General features: G+C 42.1%; 1 protein-coding gene across 5 annotated transcripts in view; it reads right to left on the bottom strand.

Annotated features, from left to right (window-relative positions):
• The window catches only part of PCLO (piccolo presynaptic cytomatrix protein), a 537,772-nt gene that overhangs the window by 265,466 nt on the left and 250,998 nt on the right, over positions 1–21,308 (bottom strand). For all 5 annotated transcript variants that reach the window (XM_048836504.2, XM_048836503.2, XM_048836502.2 and 2 more), the window contains exons 5-6: positions 12,781–17,893; positions 10,400–12,411 (exon numbers count right to left, since the gene is read on the bottom strand). In XM_048836504.2, coding sequence (XP_048692461.2) covers positions 10,400–12,411; positions 12,781–17,893 — 7,125 coding nt within the window. The remainder of the gene's footprint in view (positions 1–10,399; positions 12,412–12,780; positions 17,894–21,308) is intronic.

Raw genomic sequence — 21,308 nt, forward strand, 5'->3', positions numbered from 1 at the left:
AGAGAATGGTGGACACAGCTATTCAATATTTCTTTTTATCCTCATCATTCAATGTGTGGTCCCATGCATTATTTGTTCCACACCACCCACACCACCACCTTGTACTGCACACAGAATTATTAATGTCCTCCTGGGCTTTTCTATTGCACTCACCTCAAACTAGCATAATTCTTTATGAACATTAATGAATTTATCTTCACAATACCCCTGAGAGGTGAGATGGTATTATTATTCATTTTACTCATGGGGAATGAAGGCACAACATTTAAAGACAAAATTGTTAAAAAATGTCAACTAATTTTGGGTGTCCAATATGAGAAACCAAGCCCCTGATTTCCCAGAGAGTCTAGCATTTGGTAGCACTTTATTTGTTCAATGCTCAGCTCCCATTGGCCTCATTTGCAGTTGTGAGAGCTCAGCACATCGGCAAATCAGACCCCAAATGTCTCAGTTTGGGTACTCAGAAAAAAGATACATGAAATTAGTGGCAACCAGTGAAATCTTTAACTTATGTGACTTGCCCAGCATCACACAGGAACTTTGTGGCAGTGGAAGGGATAAAATCCAATTATCCAGAGCAGCCTTTAGCATCCTTGAGGGTGAGACTATCCTGTTTCTTCCAGTAGTGCCAGCTTCATTCAGCACATACCTTCCAACTTCTGCTACAGATGAAGCAAGGGTCCTGAAGATTCCAGCCTCATTCACTGCACAACCCTATTCATCCCCAGAGCACAGTCCATCCTGTGCACTGAGGCAGAAGTCCTATGTAAAAATAGTATGTAATCATTTAACACTATATCATAATGCATATACGCAAGGTGTTGAATTAAGGTAGGGATTTTTAGTATAATTTCCTATTTTTTTTCAAAAAGAAACTTTACATTTGAAAAAACAAAACAAAACAAAAAAACCTCAAATATCTCAACAGGTGGAACCATATTGACCACCTACATGGATTATCAGTAGGATTGGGATCATCCACCAGGCAGGCTCTTCCACTTGAACTAATAAGCAATTGAATGTGGATGTGCCTAGTGGGGGGATGGAGACACAAATGTTGCCAGTGTGTTTCTCAGCTATTTTTTAGAAAACAAAGGACTTTGAAGACCCAGGAATAATGGGTTAAATTAAATTCCAGGTTCTCTAATGGTTACAGCATGTAAAGGGGTGGTTTACCTGTGGGCTGGACAGCTGGGGGCTAAGCCAACCCTGATTACATGAGGAGTCCCACCTGACATGATCCCAGAGTAAAAGGTAGCAGGCAGCTGCAGGAAGCTGCAGAATATGTCAGGGGTAAGTGGGTGGTTGAGTGTAACTGAGACTGTCAGGCTTCCTGTCTCTAATAGGAAGCAGGAGAAAGCTCTCCACAGAGGGAGGCCTGGGAGAGACCCTACCCAAGAAGCAGGAGAGAGACTGACAGACAGAACCTCAGGGAGGAGGGGGCTGTGCACAGATGAAACTGGGTTGAAGACTGTATAAGTCTGTGTTTTACTTTGAAGGACTTTGTGTTGGATTACTGGGAGAGGGACACTGAACTAGGGGTGTACACCTGAGGACTAAATAAATGGAAGGCTTTCTGGGGATTGTCTGAAGTACTTTGAACTGTGACTTCTTAAAAGGGCCCCTGATGAGACGGGACGGCCACAGAAACAAGATGCCATAAAGCGAAACTCTGTCATCAAGGGATGCTCGAGAGGCCATATGCAGCCACACCCCTACTCAGAGTCTTCTGGTCCTGTGTCCTTAACCTGAGGCAGACACCCAAAATGGAAAATATCAGACCAAACGGTTATGTTTAGCAAGTTACAAGAAACTGAAAACGGTATTATAGTGGGAAGTGTCGGGCAACCTTATTTATAGGCAGCACTACCTCTGCTGCCTATAATATATATAAGAATATATTTCACAATATAAGCTCTTGTGAATGTTACCTAGGGTTGACATTTACCCAATCCATAAACAAGAATGCTATTACTGCAAATGGGAAAGAATTATGTTATATAATTACAGTAACAAAGGTCAAGAGGAAATTTCAAAATATGGAACAAGGAAAAAAATCCTATAAACCAATAGAGCAAATTCCCTCCACATGAATTTAGAGTCAGGATGTCAGTTGACTAAAATTTACAACCTTTGCAATATTTTGTAATTTACTTAGCTGTCAGTAGATATTTGAGATGTAAGCCAACATTTTCAAAGATAGATGCCGAGAGTTAAGCACCTAAAACTTATTTTAGACACTTTTGAAATATCAGGGCACTTATTTAGGTTTCAAAATGTAAATTTAGGAGCCTAACTGGGCACTCGAGTATGAAAATAAATATAAAAAATAATGATTTGGGATTCACCAACTTGCGTTCTTTTTAAGAGCATAGACAGCTTAGAAAAATCATGATTTCCAATCTTATTGCAACTGCAAGCAAACTCCTGTGACTTTTACCTGTTTCGGGACAGAGAAAGGCTATTATCTGTTTTGCTGCAGTATACAGATTGAAATAAAATTCCCACTACAAATGCAGTGATGTCACATTTTTGTATCAGACGGAAAATTGCAGTAAAGCTTCCATTAACTCTCCTAAAACATAGACTGATAGAATTTGTTTAGAATGTTGAAGTTTAAATACGCATGTGCTAAAGCTGGCAAGTTGATCCTAGCTGCTTTTCCTAACTGTATTTCAAAACCCACCAATTTACTACGCCTCCAATTCCTGGGTTCAAAAAATGACTAAACTTTTACTTAATCAGAGTAAACATAACAAACAGAACGGTAGCTTTCAGTATCCCTTCTACTTCTTACTCTGCTAGGGAAAGCCTAGTCTCATAAGTGCCCACCAGTGCATTCCTTCCTGATCACAGTGTAGTTCTCTGATTCCCTCTGACCCTGCTCCCTCTCCCCTCAGGAGCCAGCTGATGACCCTTCAAATTCAACACCCCCAACCCTCCAAATGACAGGTTTCAGAGTAGCAGCTGTGTTAGTCTGTATCCACAAGAAGAAAAGGGGTACTTGTGGCACCTTCCCGACGGTGCCACAAGTAACCCTCCAAATGAGCAGTCCAGGTGGAGGTAACATCCAGCAGTCCAAGCCTCTGTGTACCCTGCAGCATGTGTTCTTTTGGGCTTCAGCCAACATTATACCCTATCATACAATTTCACTAAACACACTTATTCTAGAACAACTCATATCACAGCATTTCAAGTTAACATAGTCACTTCTCCTTAGGGCCAAATGTATTATTTCAAAGGAGTTAAGGGGCCACAATCAATTTTTGGGGGGCAGATACTCTGTTCTATTCTGCATTGCAAAGGGAACAGTTATGGAAATGATGTAGGAATCACTTGCTAATTTCTGTGGCTTCTGTTATGCAAGAGGTCAAATTAATGACAAAAATCTGTAGTTAGGCAATGTAGACACAAGAACAAATGGATATAAATTGGCCATCAACAAGTTTAGGCTTGAACTTAGATGAAAGTTTCTAATCATCAGATGAGTGAAGTTCTGGAACAGTCTTCCAAGGGGTGCAGTGGTGTCAAAAAACCTAACTGGTTTCAAGACTGAGCTTGATAAGTTTATCAAGTTATGATGAGATTGCCTACAATGGCATGTAGCCGATATGCAACTGCTAGCAGCAAATATTTCCAACAGCTGGTAATGGGACACCAGATGTGGAGGCCTCTGAGTTATTACTGAGAATTCTTTCCTGGATGTCTGGCTGGTGGGTCTTGCCCACAGGTCAGATTGGCAGAGACCAATGCAATGAGAGAGGTGGCCAGCAAAGGTGCTGCTGAGCCTATGCAGGAGGGAAATGACAACAGATGTCCAGCGTGTCTCCATTTTACATCTGGGACTCCTGGGGAAACGAGGAGGCAGTCAGAGATGCTGTGTGATTCAAACACTACAATTTAAATATTGCTCAGGAATCACGTTTTATTTATAATGAAATACAGATTTCCTTCTTCAGCCTTGAGGGCCAAATTTTAGAGCTTCAAGGGCCACACGTGGCTCTTGGATCACAGGTTCGACAGCACTGCCTTACTTTAACATATTTTTTTCCAGCAGGTGAAAAAAAATATTTGCAAAAACAAGATCATGTTCTATTAGGAAACATGTTCTGATAAAGCTAAATGTGAGGAAGTAAACTGCTGCAAAACCTAAATGGTGGAGAGACTCATTTTTGCTTGCTTCAGATTGGGTGTAAAAGCCTTTTGCATGGGATAGTCTGTTCCCACTACTGATCACATCTCAGTCTGAAACACACATCATGTGGCCTACAGAGAGACAGCTCTGGCAAAACAGACTTTAAAGAGAGCATGCATATAAACCTGGTCAATGACTAGACACAGGGTATGTCTACACTGCAAAAAAACCCTGTGGCAGTGACTCTCTGACTCAGGCTCATGCTATGGGCCTAAAAATAGCAGTGTGAATGTTCCTGATCAGGCTGAAGCTGGAGCTCTGACACCCACCCCCCTCACCAGGTCTCAGAACTCGAGCTCCAGTCTGAGCGGAACATCTACACTGCTGTTTTGAGCCATGTAACATAAGCCCGAGTCAGTGGACCCAGACTCTGAGACTCACTGCCAAGGGGTTTTTTTTGCAGTGGACAGACATGCACATACACACATGTAGCTTGCAGAATGCAATGAAAGATCACTTCTAATTTACCATCTCCTGATTTTGCTTTTAGCTCTGCCATTTTCCCTGCTGCACATCAGGACTTGGACCGAGTTTTGTTGTGCATATAAATTCTTTGAACTAAGATGTTTTGAGAGATGACTCTGACTCCCTTCTCCTGTACCCTGTTTTAAATAAGAGCATTCTCTGAGTGCCCCTCACATAACACACTCCTTTGTGTATTTATTATTTATTACTATTATTGGACAGGGACCCCATTTTGCTAGGTGCTGTACAAACACAGAACAAAAAGATAGCCCGGGTTCCAAAAAAGCTTCTGCTACAAGCAAAATAAGTCAGCGTGCATGTTTAAATTAGAATAAAATTGAAGTGTGGCAATACTTAAATCCAAGTGCAGAGGGGTCCATGATATGTTGGCATAACATAACACAAACCTGCAGCTAAGGAAGGAATGCCAACACCACTTACCCCTCATTAATTGTGGCAATATGTGTATGCTAACTTGCAGGAGGGCCCTTTGAGTATGAAAGATAACTACAGTTTTTACACCAATGAAAAAAGAATTGGAAAAACAATAATTCCTCCCTGTGCTTCCGAGATGTTAGAGCCCTAGGGCTATATCCTCAGCTGGTATCAATCAGCTTAGCTCCTCTGGAGTTTGTATTTGTCTAGACCTTCTTGAACCAAATTCTGCCTAGTGTATTACTTATATCATAGGTTTCAGAGTAACAGCCGTGTTAGTCTGTATTCGCAAAAAGAAAAGGAGTACTTGTGGCACCTTAGAGACTAACCAATTTATTTGAGCATGAGCTTTCGTGAGCTCACGAAAGCTCATGCTCAAATAAATTGGATAGTCTCTAAGGTGCCACAAGTACTCCTTTTCTTTTTACTTATATCATAAACAGCCAGGGCCACTCCTCCTCCCCAGCACCCCCTGGATCCAAAACTGTGCAAGGAAGATGCCCTCTCTGGGGGTACCAGCACCTAAACCCCTACTTCCCACCACATGGGCTTGGGAAAACAAACTGCTGGGAGGAGCCAGCCAAAGACTGAAGCTGAAAGAGTAGCTGCAGGAGCTGCTTAAGCAGGGACATTCAGATGCTGATGCTGTCAGGTCACTTTCTGTAGTTTTCACTCCGGACATTCTCTCCCCTCTGATTGATTGGCTGCTGCTCCAACTCTGTTACCCCATCCATCTAGTTAATCTCCACCTAACATAACCCCACCAAAGGTTTCAGAGGAACAGCCGTGTTAGTCTGTATTCGCAAAAAGAAAAGGAGTACTTGTGGCACCTTAGAGACTAACCAATTTATTTGAGCATGAGCTTTCGTGAGCCACAGCATCTGATGAAGTGAGCTGTGGCTCACGAAAGCTCATGCTCAAATAAATTGGTTAGTCTCTAAGGTGCCACAAGTACTCCTTTTCTTTTTGCGAACCCCACCAAAGGAATTTAAGTAACAAAATAAAATAAAAAAACATTATGGATCCATCATCACATTGTTCACTCAGCTGGTGTGTTCTACCCTTCTCTCACCGTGTGTATGCCGGCTCTATTTAGACTGTAAAGCTCTTTGGGGCAGGGACTGTCTACTATTATATGGCTGCCTATGTATATTGCCTAGCACAATGGGGCTCCATTCTCAGTTGGCCTCTCAGCACTAGAGTAATAGATATGGTAAATACTAATTAAAAATAACATACTCTATATCCTTTAATTCGCACTGTATATTTTCAAACTCTAATATTTAAGATCTCTTTAGAGACAAACTGCATTATTCAGGCTGCACACAACTTTTTATGAAGTGTGTAAGATGCACATTCCTCTTTATACAAATTGGTAAATCAATGCCAATTGCACCTATTTATAGAAATAAGTGTGCCTAGTTCCACATACTCAAAAATAGTTCCCTGTATTCCCTATGAGCTTAATCTAATCATTCCCATTGAGGATGCTATCCAAAGCCCGCTGTGATTAGATATGCAACATTCTGCTGTGAAGCCTCTGTTAATAATACAATGTTAGTTCTACAGCTTCCCACTCTGTGGAGGTGCTTGGAGAGCTGCACAACAGCAAAATTCATGCCAACTTCTGGAGATGATGTGGGGGTAGGGGGGTTGGGTAGGTGGATGAAAGGGGAGGCAGTGCCATGAGCACACCACTTTTCTTCCCCCTTTTAAGAGTCCTTCAGGGAGTGCACAGGGAACATTTTTTATTGTGCATGGCCTCTGCACACCTGCATGGAAACATGGTTAAGTGACCACCCTGGCTTACCCAGGAGACCTTCAATGACCTGAAATTAAAAAAAACAGCCATACAAAAGGAGAAATTAGGTCAAATTATGAAGGACGAATATATAAAAACAACAACAACAAAAGCACATAGGGACAAAATTAGGAAGGCCAAGGCAAGAAATGAGATTAAACTGGCTAGGGACATAAAGGGGAACACGGAAACATTTTACAAATACAGAAGCAAGAGGAAGACCAAGGACATGGTAGGCCCATTACTCAGTGGGGATGGCAAGACAATAACAGAAAATGTAGCAACGGCCGAAGTGTTAAATGACTTCTTTGTTTCAGGTTTCACCAAAAAAGTTAGCAGTGATTGTACAACTAACATAGTGAACATCTGTGTAAATGGGGTAGGTTCCAAGGCTAAAATAGGAAAAGAACAAGTTAGGAATTACACCCAAGTTCAATTATTCAAGTGGGTAGGATGTGGTGAAATATATCCTAGAATACTTAAGGAACTGGCAGAAGAGTTCTCTGAGACATTAGTGATTATCTCTGAGAATCCGTGGAGGACAAGAAAGATCCAAGAGGACTGGAAAAGTGATAATATAGTACCTATCCATAAAAAAGGGGAATGAGGACAACCCAAGGAATTATAGACCGGTCAGCTTAACCTTGGCACCTGGAAACATAACAGAACAAATCATTGGACAATCAATTTGTAAGTATCTAGAAGAAAATAAGGTGGTAAATAAAAGTCAACATGGATGTGATTTAAGTAGATGTGATATATCTCAACTTCAGTAAGGCTTTTGATACTGTCTCACATGACCGTCTCATAAACAAACTAGAGAAATATAGCCTAGAGGAGCCTACTATAAGGTGGGTGCACAACTGGTTAGAAAAGCAAACTTAGACAGTTATCAGTGATTCACAGTCAAGATGGAAAGGTATATTGAGCTGGATCCCATAGGATCTATCCTGGCTGCAGTTCTATTCAATATCTTCATGAATGATTTGGATAATGGCATAGAGCAGGGGTCTCAAACACGCAGCCTGCAGGGTTATTTCCTGCAGCCTGCCAAGCTCCCCGCACCCCCTCCCCGGAGTTATTTCCTGCGAGCCGCCAAGCTCCCCTTCCCCCCATTCCCCCTCCCCTCAGCGTGCTGCATCCCCGCTCCTGTGCCTACCTCCAGGCGCTTCCCACTGCCAAACAGCTGTTTGGCGGTCCTTATCGCTTTCCAGGAGGGAGGGCGGAAGAGTGGGGAGCCGTGCGCTCAAGGGAAGAGGTGGAGAAGATGCGGGGCCGGGGTGGGGATTTGGGAAAGGGGGTGAAATGGGTCAGGGAGGGTGTGGAGTTTGGGTGGGGACTTTGGAGAAGGGGTTGGAATGTGGGTGGGAAGGGGTGGGAAGAGGCAGGGCAGTGGCGGGGCCTCAAGGAAGGGGTGGAGTGAGGGTGGGGCCAGGGGCAGCGGGGGTGTGTGTGTCAGTGATGCGGCCCTCGGGCGAATACACTAGTCCTCATGTGGCCCTCGTGGTGATTCGAGTTTGAGATGCCTGGCGTGGCGTACAGAGTACACTTATAAAGTTTGCGGATGATACCAAGATGGGAGCGGTTGCAAGTGCTTTGGAGGATAGGATTAGAATTCAAACTGATCTGGACAAACTGGAGAAATGGTCTGAAATAAATAGGATGAAATTCACTCAGGACAAATGCAAAGTACTACACTTAGAAAGGAATAATCAACTGCACAAATACAAAATGGGAAATGACTGCCTAGAAAGCAGTACTGCAGAAAAGGATCTGGGGATTATAGTGGATCACAAACTAAATATGAGTCAACAATGTAATATTGGGCAAAGGGCAAACTTCTTTCTGGGATGAATTAGCGCAAGTGTGGTAAGCAATACATGATAAGTAATTCTTCCACTCTACTCAGCACTGATAAAGCCTCAACTGGAGTAAGGTGTCCAGTTTGGGTACCACACTTCGGGAAAGATGTTGACAAATTGGAGGTAGTCCAGAGGAGAGCAACAAAAATGTTTAAAGGTCTAGAAAATAGGACCTATAAGGAAAGATTGAAAAAGAAATGGATTTGTTTAGTCTGGAGAAGGAGGGACATGATAACAGTCTTCAAGTATGTGAAAGGGTGATAAATTGTCCTCCTTAATCACAGAGGACAGGACAAGAAGTAATGGGCTTAAATTGCAGCAATGGAGAGTTAGGTTAGACATTAGGCAAAACTTCCTAACTGTAAGGGTAGTTAAGCACTGGAACAAATTATTTAGGGAGGTTTGGATTTGCTGTCATTGGAGGTTTTTAAGAACAGGTTAGACGAACACCTGTCAGGGATGATCTAGATTATACTCAGTCCTGCCTCAGTGCAGGGGACTGGACTAGATGCCCGGTCAAAGTCCCTTCCAGTCCTACATTTCTATGATTCTGTGTTGGTGCAGGAGTCACATACAATCTGGACCCTTGAGGGTGGGAATAGCTAGCCTGAAACTGGAAAACATGACACACATGCAAACATAGATGCAAGTCAGAAACACTCATTATTCCACCCCATGCCATATCCTGGAACCAAACATAGCTAAATGTCCAAACACAGCTAAACACAGAAGAAAACAAAAAATTAATAGAGAAACCAGAGTGAGGACTCCCACTGGCCTTTTATAACTAAACAACAGCACATTCAAATGAACAAAGGTAACACACACACAAATGGAACAATTGTAATATACTAAATAATGAATATCTCCTCCTTGATTCTCAGCCAGTGGCAGGTTTCATTTCCCAGGTAATGCTTCACAAATTATACACTGATTTCCTGAGGTGGGAATGTCTCTTGTTATTTCAAATTCACCCCCCTGGCCAATAAGAAGCAGCACTGAACACACAGGTGACTCCCACCTACTTCTCCTTATCCAGAAAGATGATAGCTGTGATATGAGACTTCCAGGAATGGGGAGTGGTCAAACAAGTACAAATTGAGAGAACAAGGAGAATCCTTACTTAATTGAGAACTGTAGGGAGAAATTCTCCTTCCCTTTTCCAATGGGGACAAAAAGGATAGTTCAACCAGCCAGAAGCAAGTCTGGGATTACTGGTACCTTGAAAGGCACATGCATTCAGCACCTTAGTGTATCTACATTCCAAACTATAGCATAGGAACTTGGTGGGGGAAAAATTCCTTGTTAGAATGAATGTGAATGTAGTTCACTGAAAAAAATGTTGGTGGTAACCTTAGCATCCAAAATTGTAAGTACCCCGCTAGTTTTAGATGATACCATGGTGTGTCTTTTAATCCCCCATTGAGAAAATAATTTGAGGCTCTCTTCATTTTCCAAAACAAGCAACGAAACAAATAATCACTGCAACAAGCTTCTGACATATCACGGTACTTTTTCAGCATGATGTATAAACAATTTTTGTGAACAGATCCTGTTAATGAGTGCAACATCCCTCATGCTGCATAAAAAGTCAACCTCACAGTTTTGATGTTAAAGAAAGAAAAAACAAACAATTCTTACCACAAATCCCTCAGCGTACTGAAACGGAGGTCTGGAAGTGTCTTCTGCTGTTGGACTCAAGGGCTTAGGATCCGACATAGAGCGCTGCATCGTCTTTGCAGATTTTGGGCTCGGTGGAGGACCCTTGGCAATATCAGCATGCAGCATCTTCTGAGGGCTGATGTCATCAGTGATGGATTTTTCATAGGGTATAAAGGCAGACTCTATAACTTTGCTTGGTGAAACAGGTGAAATGGGTGAATATAGAACTTTGGGAGATTTAGGAGGGGAAGGGACTACCTGTAATGTGGCATCTGCACGGAGATGGGATGAATAGCCTATTTCTAATGGTGTTGGACGCTTTTTATCTTTCTGTGGAGACGTGGCTGTCAAGTACTGGGGACTCTGATCTGAGTCTGTTTCTGTTTGACATCCCAAACTTTCTCCTTTGTATGTCTTCTCTGGAGCTGAAATATGTTTAATGATTTCAACCTTAGCATCCAGCCTGGCACTTATTGAAGGTGTTCGTATCGTCCCTACAGGTTCTGTCTGTACAGAGATCTCTGCCACTGTCTGAACTGCAATGCTAGACACTTTGGAAAATGGCTTAGCTTTGTCTACCTCAGTGGTACCCTCGTTATATTTCCCAACACGAGACTTTCTTCTTGATCTGTTAGAAAGATCCCATTCATCTTGATCTTCATCATCCGTCTGAACACTTGTGTCAACGCTTTTCTTAGTTCTCCTTCTCCTGTTTGCGTAACTTCTGTCTGCACCATCTTCATCATCAGTTTGTACTCCACTGTCCACTATTTTTTTAAAACAACTGGGCTCTTCTTCCAGAGTCTCATCAAGCTTGTCATACTGACCACGCAATTTTGGCATGGAGCTCCTCTTTTTCAGTTGTTTCTCTTCTCTCACATCAATGTCCTTAAGAGACATTTCTGAAACAGAGCTTAGCATACCAGGCCTAGATATATATTGGGTAATGCCATCTGACTGAACTGTGTACCATGTTTGGCTTTGTGGAATTTCAATGCCCAACACAGTGGAAGCTGTGGTGTTTGGGTCATCGCTAGTCCAAAATGGGCCATTTTCTGTAGCAGCATACTGCCCTTCCAGAAGGGCTTGGTCTGTGCTTGTTTGTGGAGAGACAGTTCCAGAAGGGTCATAATTATACTGATATATCTGGCGAATTTTTTGCTCTTCCAGCTGCTGATGAAGCTGCTGTTGAAGTTGTTGAAATTGTTCAAGCTGTAACTGCTGCTGGGCTAAGGTTTCCTGCCTCATCATGAATTGAGCTTGTCGCTCCTCTTCTTGCTGAAATAAGAGATGGTGCTTCATGGATTGCAACTCCTCAAGTTTTTTTTGGACCATTAACTTTTCTTGTTCTCTAAACCTTTGGATTTCCTGACGTTCCCACTCTAGTTCCTCTGCAAAGCGCTGCTGCTTAAGTTTCTCAAGCTCAAGCAGTTCACGCTGCAAGTCAAGCTGCTGCTGTTTGTCTTCTTCAGGGGCAACGAGAAGTGCAACTTCATCTTCAATTATATCTGCAAAAGCTTCAGAAGCTGTAGTTAAAGCAGGCATCAAGTTAGTTGGCTCAGTGGTAATAGTTTCTATAGTGCCAGGTTGCAACCCTGTGTCAATATCAATGCCAGTAATTGCATTGTCTTTTTCAGCTGCCACTGTTGTCAAGAAACTGTATGATCTTGGAAGAGGCTGATTCTGTTGCAAGGTTGACAGTGAGGACACCGAATCAATCGTTTGGACAGCAGATAAATCTCTGACAGTTGTACTGAAAATAGAACCAGGCTGTGTGGTTATGGCAAATGTGGCTGGGATTGGAGTTGCAACTGAGGAATAAACAACACCATTAGAGGATCGTAACACACTTCCAACACCATACTGGGATCCCAGAGACGGTACTATTCTTGCTTGGGAATACTGTGGTGCACTAATCCCGATGCCTGAAATCACTTGCCGAGTCTCTGGATAAGGACCAGTGGTCTTGCTTGAGTAATCCATTACCTCACCTGAAATTACAGGGCAGAGTTATAGTCCAGTCCCCCAAAAGAAGGCTGCTTTGTGGATTCTGAAAGCCATCCCATCTTGATGAATTAAACAGGGGTGGGGAACTGCATGCAAATCTTCAGGTTAATGATTTACTTTAGACGTGAAGAAAAAAGCATTGCTGAACATGCAGGCACATGCAGGACCTCTGTGCAAAACACATATGTAAAATGAAGAAATAAAATACATGTATAATCCAGAATAATGTGTCACACTGTCCAACAGAAAACATAATTACAGTAGGAAAAATTTAAAAAAAAATTATCCTGATATGAGATGAGGAACACCACAATTATATTTCAAAGAAAGATCTGCTGCTGTTTCATACTGACCTGAAGTGACTCTTCCAGAAGTTAGATCTACTGCTGCATCTGTTGCCCCAACTCGATAATCAAAGCTATTCTTGCTTTTGTATACAAAAAGACCAGCTTCTGATAAATTAGTGTCAGACATGGATGGTTTCATACCTCCAAATCCTCTGTACCCATATGGCCCTGAGCGATCATACTGATAATGGTCATCTCTGTAACCAAACCGATCTTCAGGCAGTGTGGTTGGAGGCTGCTGTGCTGTACAGCTACTGCCAAATGGCAATTTATAAACCACATCACAACAAACAGCTCTTCTCCCTGCAGTCAGATCAACGGGCTTTTCATCTTCTTCTATTATACTGGTGACAACTCCTGAGGTAACTTCATCCACTGTCACCACTGTTCTGTGGGATTTTGTGGTGCTAAGGTCAACTGCTCCACTCTCCATTAGCTCCTGGGATGTGGAGACATCAGTCCACCCATTTGTCATACCAACAGGAGGTACAGTAACAGGTATTGCAGTAGCCCATGATACTGCATGTGTTGAGGTACCCAGGGATAAGTTTATTGGCACTTCATCTCTACCTGTAGAGAATGCCTGGCTGCCTGTTACTCTGTATGCAGGCTCAAAATGTTTTGACGTTGTCAGCTGCAGTGGTGTTGTCATTGCATGCCCCAGATCTACAAGGCTCTCTGTACTTGATGTGTAACTTACAGCAGCTGTGCAGGTCATTATCGTTACCGTTTCTGAGACTAGTGCTAGAGAGGGTTCTGCAGCTGACACAGTGCTAAGATTTATGATAGCTGGTTGGACTGCACTTACTGGCCGCCCACATATATCACTTGACATAGTTTGTCTTCTCACATCCATGGGAGCAGCAGACAGATCCATACAGCTGTCTGTCATTTCAATATCCATTTTAGTTAAAGTACGAAGGTCAATAACATCACCAAAGAGATGGAATCTTCCATTCTCTCTACACCTAGGAGGCTCACCTATATGTGTTGGCTCTGGAGGTATAGTAATGGAGACACTACCTAAACCAACAGTGGGAACTGAGCTTTTAACCACAGACACTGTGGTTTTGGTCACCTCTGTTGTTATTAACTGTGTTACCGAACTGGGGACTGTTTCAAAAGTTGATTGTGCTGTGACAGGAACAGTGGAAAGTGTCTGCAAAGAACCTGAAACATACATGCTGTGATCTGCCATACTTTGAATCTCCATAGCTTTCATAGATGGAGTAAACAGAGGCTGCACATTTTGGGGGAGCTGTTCCTTAGAGGATGATCCAAAAGGCCAACTGGTAATAGCTTGACTACTTATAGACTCTGTGGGAGTTCCAGGTTCAGATGGCAATGTGATAACAACATAGGTTTCCTGCGAGGGTTTGGTCAGCTTTGGTGAAGATTTGCTAGAGTGTGGAGACAAAGGGGACGTAGGGGATGTGAACTTGCACTCTGCTGAAGAGACCAAATTCAAAGTCATACTTGTCAATGACAAACCTGTTGGTTTTGGCTGTTTCTCTGCTGGCTGATGAGCAGCTGTTGGGAGCTGAGGAACTGCTGGCTTAGGAGCAATGGGAGGCTTAGTTACCTCAAGGGGCCTGTGACTGAACACAAGCCCTGCTGGAATTAAGGATGGCTTGGGTGGCACAGGAGGTGGTGTCGGGGTGTATATTTTTGGGGCAGATGTCACGTTGTTCTTTAACACCTCTGTGGCCTCTCTGGCTATACTAGTAACTGAAGGTGGCACTGCAGGAGCTGTTGTCACTGGAACCTTAACCTGTGGCTTCTTTTTGGGATAAATAGCTGGCTTTGGTGGAGGAGGCGGAGGTAATGGTAGGGGAGGTGGAGGTGGTGGAGGAGGAGGAGGGGGTGGAGGTGGTGGAGATGGTTGGACTGAAGAATCCAAAGAAGAGCTTCTAAAAAATGAGAATACTTTGGATGTTACAGTAGGAACTGAAGAAGCAATAGATGGTAATGCAGATACTGTGCTGGTCTTAGTTGTAGCATGGGTAGTAGATACAGAGGATGTGACTGGGGCTTGCTCTGAAGTTATACACACAGGAGGTTGGTCAGATGCTGCCTCAGCCAAGTTAATCCTTGTCATGTCAAACACAGCTCCTTTGTGTACATCCTCAGAAAGTACTTTATCAATACCAGCATCAGCTGTACCTTTAATTTTTCTGGCTGTGTCTTTTTCTGGTTTGGGTGAATCAAAGGTAGTGGTGTCAGAAGCATATTGCTTGGGTTTTATAGCCGTAGTTGTGATGACAGAAGGTGCATCTTCAGGCAAAGAAATTACACCATGATCCACACTTGCCATATCTGTGGATACAACTGTCTTTTTAGGAGGCACGGAAACAGGTTCATAAGGTGTGCTTATTTCAGAATATTCTTTTGTGAAACTTAAGGGAACTTGAGCTATTGCACTGATACCTTCAGAATGTACTAATTTACCTACAACATCTGCTATGTCTACATAACCTGCAGTTTTGCTATCTATTCCAGTAATAGGTGATGAGCTCTCAGTGGTACAAATTGAAGATGTAGATGATGTTAGAGAAGGTGTATCATAAGGTAAAACTGATGTCGCACTTTCTGATGCCTCAGAGTATGTCAACATTGACGTTTCGTGTGAAATGATTTCCTGAACTTCTCTGGCATAATCTGTTAGGTATTCATCTTCTATTTTTTCCGTAGTAAAGTGCTGAGTTATTTTAACATCTGGAATAGAAAGCACTGTGCTGCTGACTGAAGCTGTATCTGAAACTGTCATAGGAGCACTTGACGCTAAAGATTCACCATCCACTATATCTCTAACTATAAATACGGTTGTATCTGGCGCAGGAATTAAATCAGATGTCGGCTGAGTTGGACTGGAGCCTGGCGTTAGCTGCATTCTTTGTCGTTTCATAAGCTCCTCATAAGCAGCATCTGCATCTAACAACTGCTTTTCCTCAGTGGTGGAAGTTACTACACTGTCAAGTACAACTATCTCATGACGTTCTGGTATAATGTAAGAACTAGACACAATGTCTTCTTGAGGCACAATTGAATGCAAAGGCTCTACACTGTAATAGTCTCTCTGTTGATCTACAATTTTCTGCATAGTTTCTTCATAAATCTGATCTGGAGGTTTTATTTTTTTTTCTCTCCCTCTCTGCTGAATAAATTCACTACTTTCATCTTGTCTCATTACAAGATTAGCATCAATAGTTCCATTATATGTGTCCTCTACTAAAGATTCATAAATATAATCCTCTATTAACATGCCACCATATAAAGAGTCTTTTTCAAACACTTCTTTTTCATTTGTACTTTGAAATAGTTTGGATTTATGGGATTTGTGCATCATTTCCTCATATACCTCTTCAGCACTTTTTAATGTTTTTTGGCTACTTTCTTCTTTTAGGACCCCAACAGATTGTTCATCTGTTGGAGAATATAAAGAGACAGCTGTAGGCAACTTATAAACCTTTTGCACTTCTATTATTTTTTCTGGGCTGATTTCAAATCCTTCAGGATCTGACTCAATACTTGGTGAATATTCAGAACAAGAAGATCGGTGCAGCTCCTCCATTTCTGCTGCCTGTCGTAACTCTTCTGTTGGAGATGCATCTTCAATAGGAGAAAGATTACTTGGTGGGGTCTTTGGACGTTCCCGTCTTCTCTGTGCTCTTAGTTCATCTTTGTCTTTCTTAGATTTTTTGCTAGAACTCTTTCTTTGCTGCTGTTCTAATTCACGTTGTTTCTCTTGTTCCTTTAGCAGCTCTTCTTCCTCCCTTAGCTCCTCTTCTTCTGAAGAGTCTTCAATGGTAGGAAGAAGAGGACCATGTGACCGGTGTCTGGCTTTGCGCTGCTGTTTGCTTTCTCCTCCCATTTTTTTGTGACTAGGACTGCTGTCACTATCTTCATCAAGAGATGACACAGATGTGGGAGATGTACCTGGAGTAAAACTGGAGGCATGCAAACTAGAAGACCCTTCTCCCCTGGATCTGTCTTCTGGTGAATCTGTAAGACTCTCCATCTCTAGCTCTGGCTCTTCATCAAAATATAAGCTACCCTTCTGTGGTTCAGATTCCTCAGAATATGTATTTGTTATTGTGCTGTTGAGTTCTATTGTTTTGAAACGTCTAAGGCCTCCACCTCCTCCAGTTACAGTGAGTTCTTCACTGTCTTGACTTTTGGTTTCCCTATATTTTGGTTCAGGGCTTTCATCAAAAGTTTCATCATCATCATCATCATCATCATCATGCCACGAGTGACGCCTTCCAGCATCCTCATCATAGGTTGTGCTACTTTTTCGCATCATCCTTCTATGTTTTCCAGCTGTCCCTTTAGCTTTGACTTTCACTTCTTCCTTCTTTTGGCTTTCAGTTACACTGATTTCTTTAAGCTGGTTCCTAATGAATTCATCATCTTCAGAACCTGAGGCATCTTCATCAGCACTCATTTCTATAATCTGTTTTCTAATGAAGTCTTCATCATCACCTGATCCTAGACTGTCTTCTCGTTTGTACTCATCACTACTTGAAGAGCCAACACTAGTTCGTCTTTTTCTCCTTGGGACAGGTGAGTTTTCACTCTCACTGCTGTCTTCTACAGAATCATAGCGTTGCCTTCTTGTTGATATATCATCTACTGCCTCCGTCTTTTCCTTATAGTCTTTCTGAGTTGGAACACTTTGTTTTCCATCTTCTTCAAGACCTTCTTCATCTTCTTCTTGAATGTCTTCCAGATCCTCCTCATCTGAACTGTAAGGTTCTGGAGTCATTGGCAAAGGCTTTGTTCTATGAGGATCCTTTGTTTGTTCGCCATATATACCGTAAAGGTCTTTGGTCTTCCCAGACTCTTCCTCAGCAAGTGTACTTGCTTGAGCTTCCAAAATTGATAGAACTGTACTTTCCAACTTGGCAAGATCTGAGGGGCTTGAAGGACTGCCTTCTTGCGAAAAAGTATCTTTTTTAGAAAGTTCCTTGAGTAAATCTTTTTCATCACTGGGGATAAGACTTGGAATTTCACCAAGTGAACTCGATATCCCATCAGAAGAATACCCAGTGTCACTCAGACCTTGTGGACTTCTCTGTTGCTGAGAGATTGATGTGTCTGATTTGTCAACCTCCTGCTCCTAGAAAATAAACATGTATATATATATATCAATTCTTAATGTTGCCAGGCAATTACATACAAAGCTTTTTCTCAAAGAAGAGTTAATGTCCCCATTATGATAAGAAGTATTTTAAACCAGAAGAAGAATAAACCATAAATTAATGAAACACTAATTTTGGTATGCAAAGCCTTAAAACATTTTAAAAAAATCCTCAAATTATGACGTTTTTTTTCAATTTAATCTAATTATGCTTTGCATGACAGTTCACACAGGCAACTGATTTAATCATGTTAGGTGCTTAAGGATGATCTTTTATTTTTAAACATAAATAAATACTGTAGTCCTCTATCTTTCAGAACACTTTCTAATTATAGTCTGTTGCATAGTAGTAGATGATCATTGCAAGGTTTTGATGTGGTTTTTTATCACATTTAGTTTAAATGTGTTTTTTTATCACCTAGGATACAAAGCTGACTAAGTAGTTGTAGATATAGTAGAACAGGGATTCCTATATCTCAGCCTGCAGCATTTCTGGCATCTACCGCCTTCTTTCCCGATGTAATCTCCCATTCCCAAGAATAACCTCACCTGCCAGGACGATGGGCCTTTGGTTTCTGCCTCACAGTGCTGAACTCTCTAGCATGAAGCAGAATGAATGAGATATTGACGAGAGTGAATGGGATCTGGAACACCACAGAATCTACTGCCTGGCAGAGTGCACAAAAATTCAACTGGAAGGAATTTTCCCAGTACAGAAGCTGATGTGCTCTAGGTTCCTTTGTAATGTAGGTAGGTGCTGCTGCTAGAAAAATGGAGTCATAAGGACAAAAACAGGAAGGCCAGCCAGTGATCTGAAGAGAAGAGAAAAAAGCCTACGGGGCAGACACACCTAACTCAAAACCAAAAACAACCCAATCTTCCCAGTTGTAATAGCTTTCCTTATCACTAGTTAAAAGTCCCTGACTACCATCCTAACTTCCAGAACTTTCCATACATGACCAAGTGCTTCTAGCTCCCTTTCAAGGTGACAAAACCACCCATCTATCCCTTGTGGCAATATCTTCACCCCAAGGATCCCCCTGTTTCTGAATGAGACTTATCCCCCAAACTCTCTCCCCAAACATTCCTACACCTCTTAGTGACAAGGGCCCCCAAGCCACCTCTCCATCCAGCTAATAAAATATGTCATCCTCCCCTAAATGACAGGCACCCATCCTGCCTCCTAGCTGACAACATATCCCACTTTTCACTGACAAGTGTCCCTGCCTCCACTGGCATCTTGAAAGCCACTGTCCAAAAGCCTCCTGCCCACCATGCCAAGACAAGTTCATTACGCAGGTTTATGCCTTCAGTAAATAACTAAGCAATATTCGTCGCCTGTGCTGACCAATATTGGCCATCCCTGGACTACAGCAAATGACTGATTTGAAGGTTTTTTTTGTCTACTTATTTTTTCAGAAAAAAGTTGTTTTTAATTGAAACTTATTGTGAAGCAAATCTGTTATTGAAATGGGGTAAATGGTTACTTTTACTATTACACTTACATTTACCTTCAGATCTTTTTAATTATACAGAGTTTATTTGCAATTCCATTAAAAAACCGCTTGTAGAAAAATAATTCTTATTGCCAATTATTACAGTTTTGATGATTAATCAGGGTGAGATTTTAAAAATTATTATGATTTATATTCAAGGCACGTTATCACTGTGCTCGATGTGTTGTGTGTGTATAGATACTCTGTGCTAAAACAACTACACTATTCATCCTGCATATTAATTAATGTTATATTAATACATTGGTATCAGTCTCAGCTACATTGGAATGCTTTATTGTACACTTTGCAAAGTTAGGTATTAACCTTTAAATTAACCTCTTTTTACCAATAGCGTGTGCCCAAATATCTGATATCAGGACCGATGCCATTGTATTTTCTAAGGTATGTGCCACAAGAAGTACTCACTTCTTTTGGTTTCAGAGTAGCAGCCATGTTAGTCTGTATCCGCAAAAAGGAAAGGAGTACTTGTGGCACCTCAGAGACTAACAAATTTATTTGAGCATAAGCTTTTGTGAGCTACAGCTCACTTCATCGGATGCATTCCACTTCTTTTGACAATTCTGGTGATAACCCTGACACTAAAATGCTATTGAGAATTTATCTATTGGACTCCAAACATTTTTTGTTCAGTAACAATTGGGAAATCAGTATGACCCAGGACACCATTTATCTCTCCTTACTCAGGGAAAACTACCCTGGAAATCAACAGGCCCTTAATGACAGCATCACATCTAATCTTCGTATAAGGTCCACACTAAAGTATAACTTAAAAAAAAAAAACAGGTTTGCCTGTTTTCTTTCCTTTTTCCAACAAAGCAAGCATTTATGGGAAATTTTTCAGAGCATGTCTATGTCCTATTTTAGCCACCTGAACTTTTCCATGAGGTTCTCACACCTAAGGTATATCTGCACTTGGAGAACGGGGTGTGAGTCCCACCTCAAGGAAACACACTCATCAGGGCGCTGATTGAGCATCCATGCTAAAAATAGAGCGTAGCTGCAGCAGTATGAGCTGCAGGATGGGCCAGCCACCCTCAGTACGTGCTTAGGGTCTCCCATGGGCTTGTACTCGGGGCAGCTATGCCTCCTGCCACTCGCACTACTGCAGCTAGATTCTGTTTTTAGCTCTCTAATGAGATGAGAACTAGCATGACTATACCTCCTTGACACCCCCAGCTCAAAGTGTAGACATACCCCTGACACTTTATACCTCCTCATTCAAAATCTACCTGTAATGATTTATTTATTTTAGCTTTTATAAGATAGAGGCTTACATGGATAAATTTTATGAGATATTAAATTAACACATTGATCATGATCAAACAGACTCCTAGGGCTTGACTGCCTCACTGGGTCTCATTGGTGAAAGCCAGTGGAACCTGGGCTGTAGGTTCCTGGCTGTGGAAAGTCCTCCCAGAAGGGACAGTCGCCTCTGTTTTGCTGTGATCTGGAGCCAGTAGACATAGACCAGAAAGGATGAGTGGTCAGCGCAGCCAGGAGATGGATTGATTCAAGCCCATCCCCTTGTAGCTGCTGCTGTCAGGGCTATCTATGGAGTCCAAACTGTAATTCTGGACTCCATAGATAGCCCTGACAGCAGCAGCTATCCCCTGACAGAACAAGCTAAGAGAGCTAGAGGTATTTTTACTGCCTGTCATTCCAGGGTTGAACACTGCCAGTCCAAGCTCTGCTGTGCCCTTTGGTCCCTTGCCTAGAAACAGCCTCTCTTATAATCACTGTATAACAAATGAGATGACAGCTTATAAACATTTAGTCTCTAATCCGCAATAAGCGTTCTTACTGCATTCTCTGCACAGAGCTCCCCTTGCTACCAGTGGGAGCTCTGCTCATGGAATTGTGCAGTCTGTAATAGGGTC

The sequence above is a fragment of the Caretta caretta genome, chromosome 1 (assembly GCF_965140235.1).
Source record: "Caretta caretta isolate rCarCar2 chromosome 1, rCarCar1.hap1, whole genome shotgun sequence".
NCBI lineage: Eukaryota > Metazoa > Chordata > Testudines > Cheloniidae > Caretta > Caretta caretta.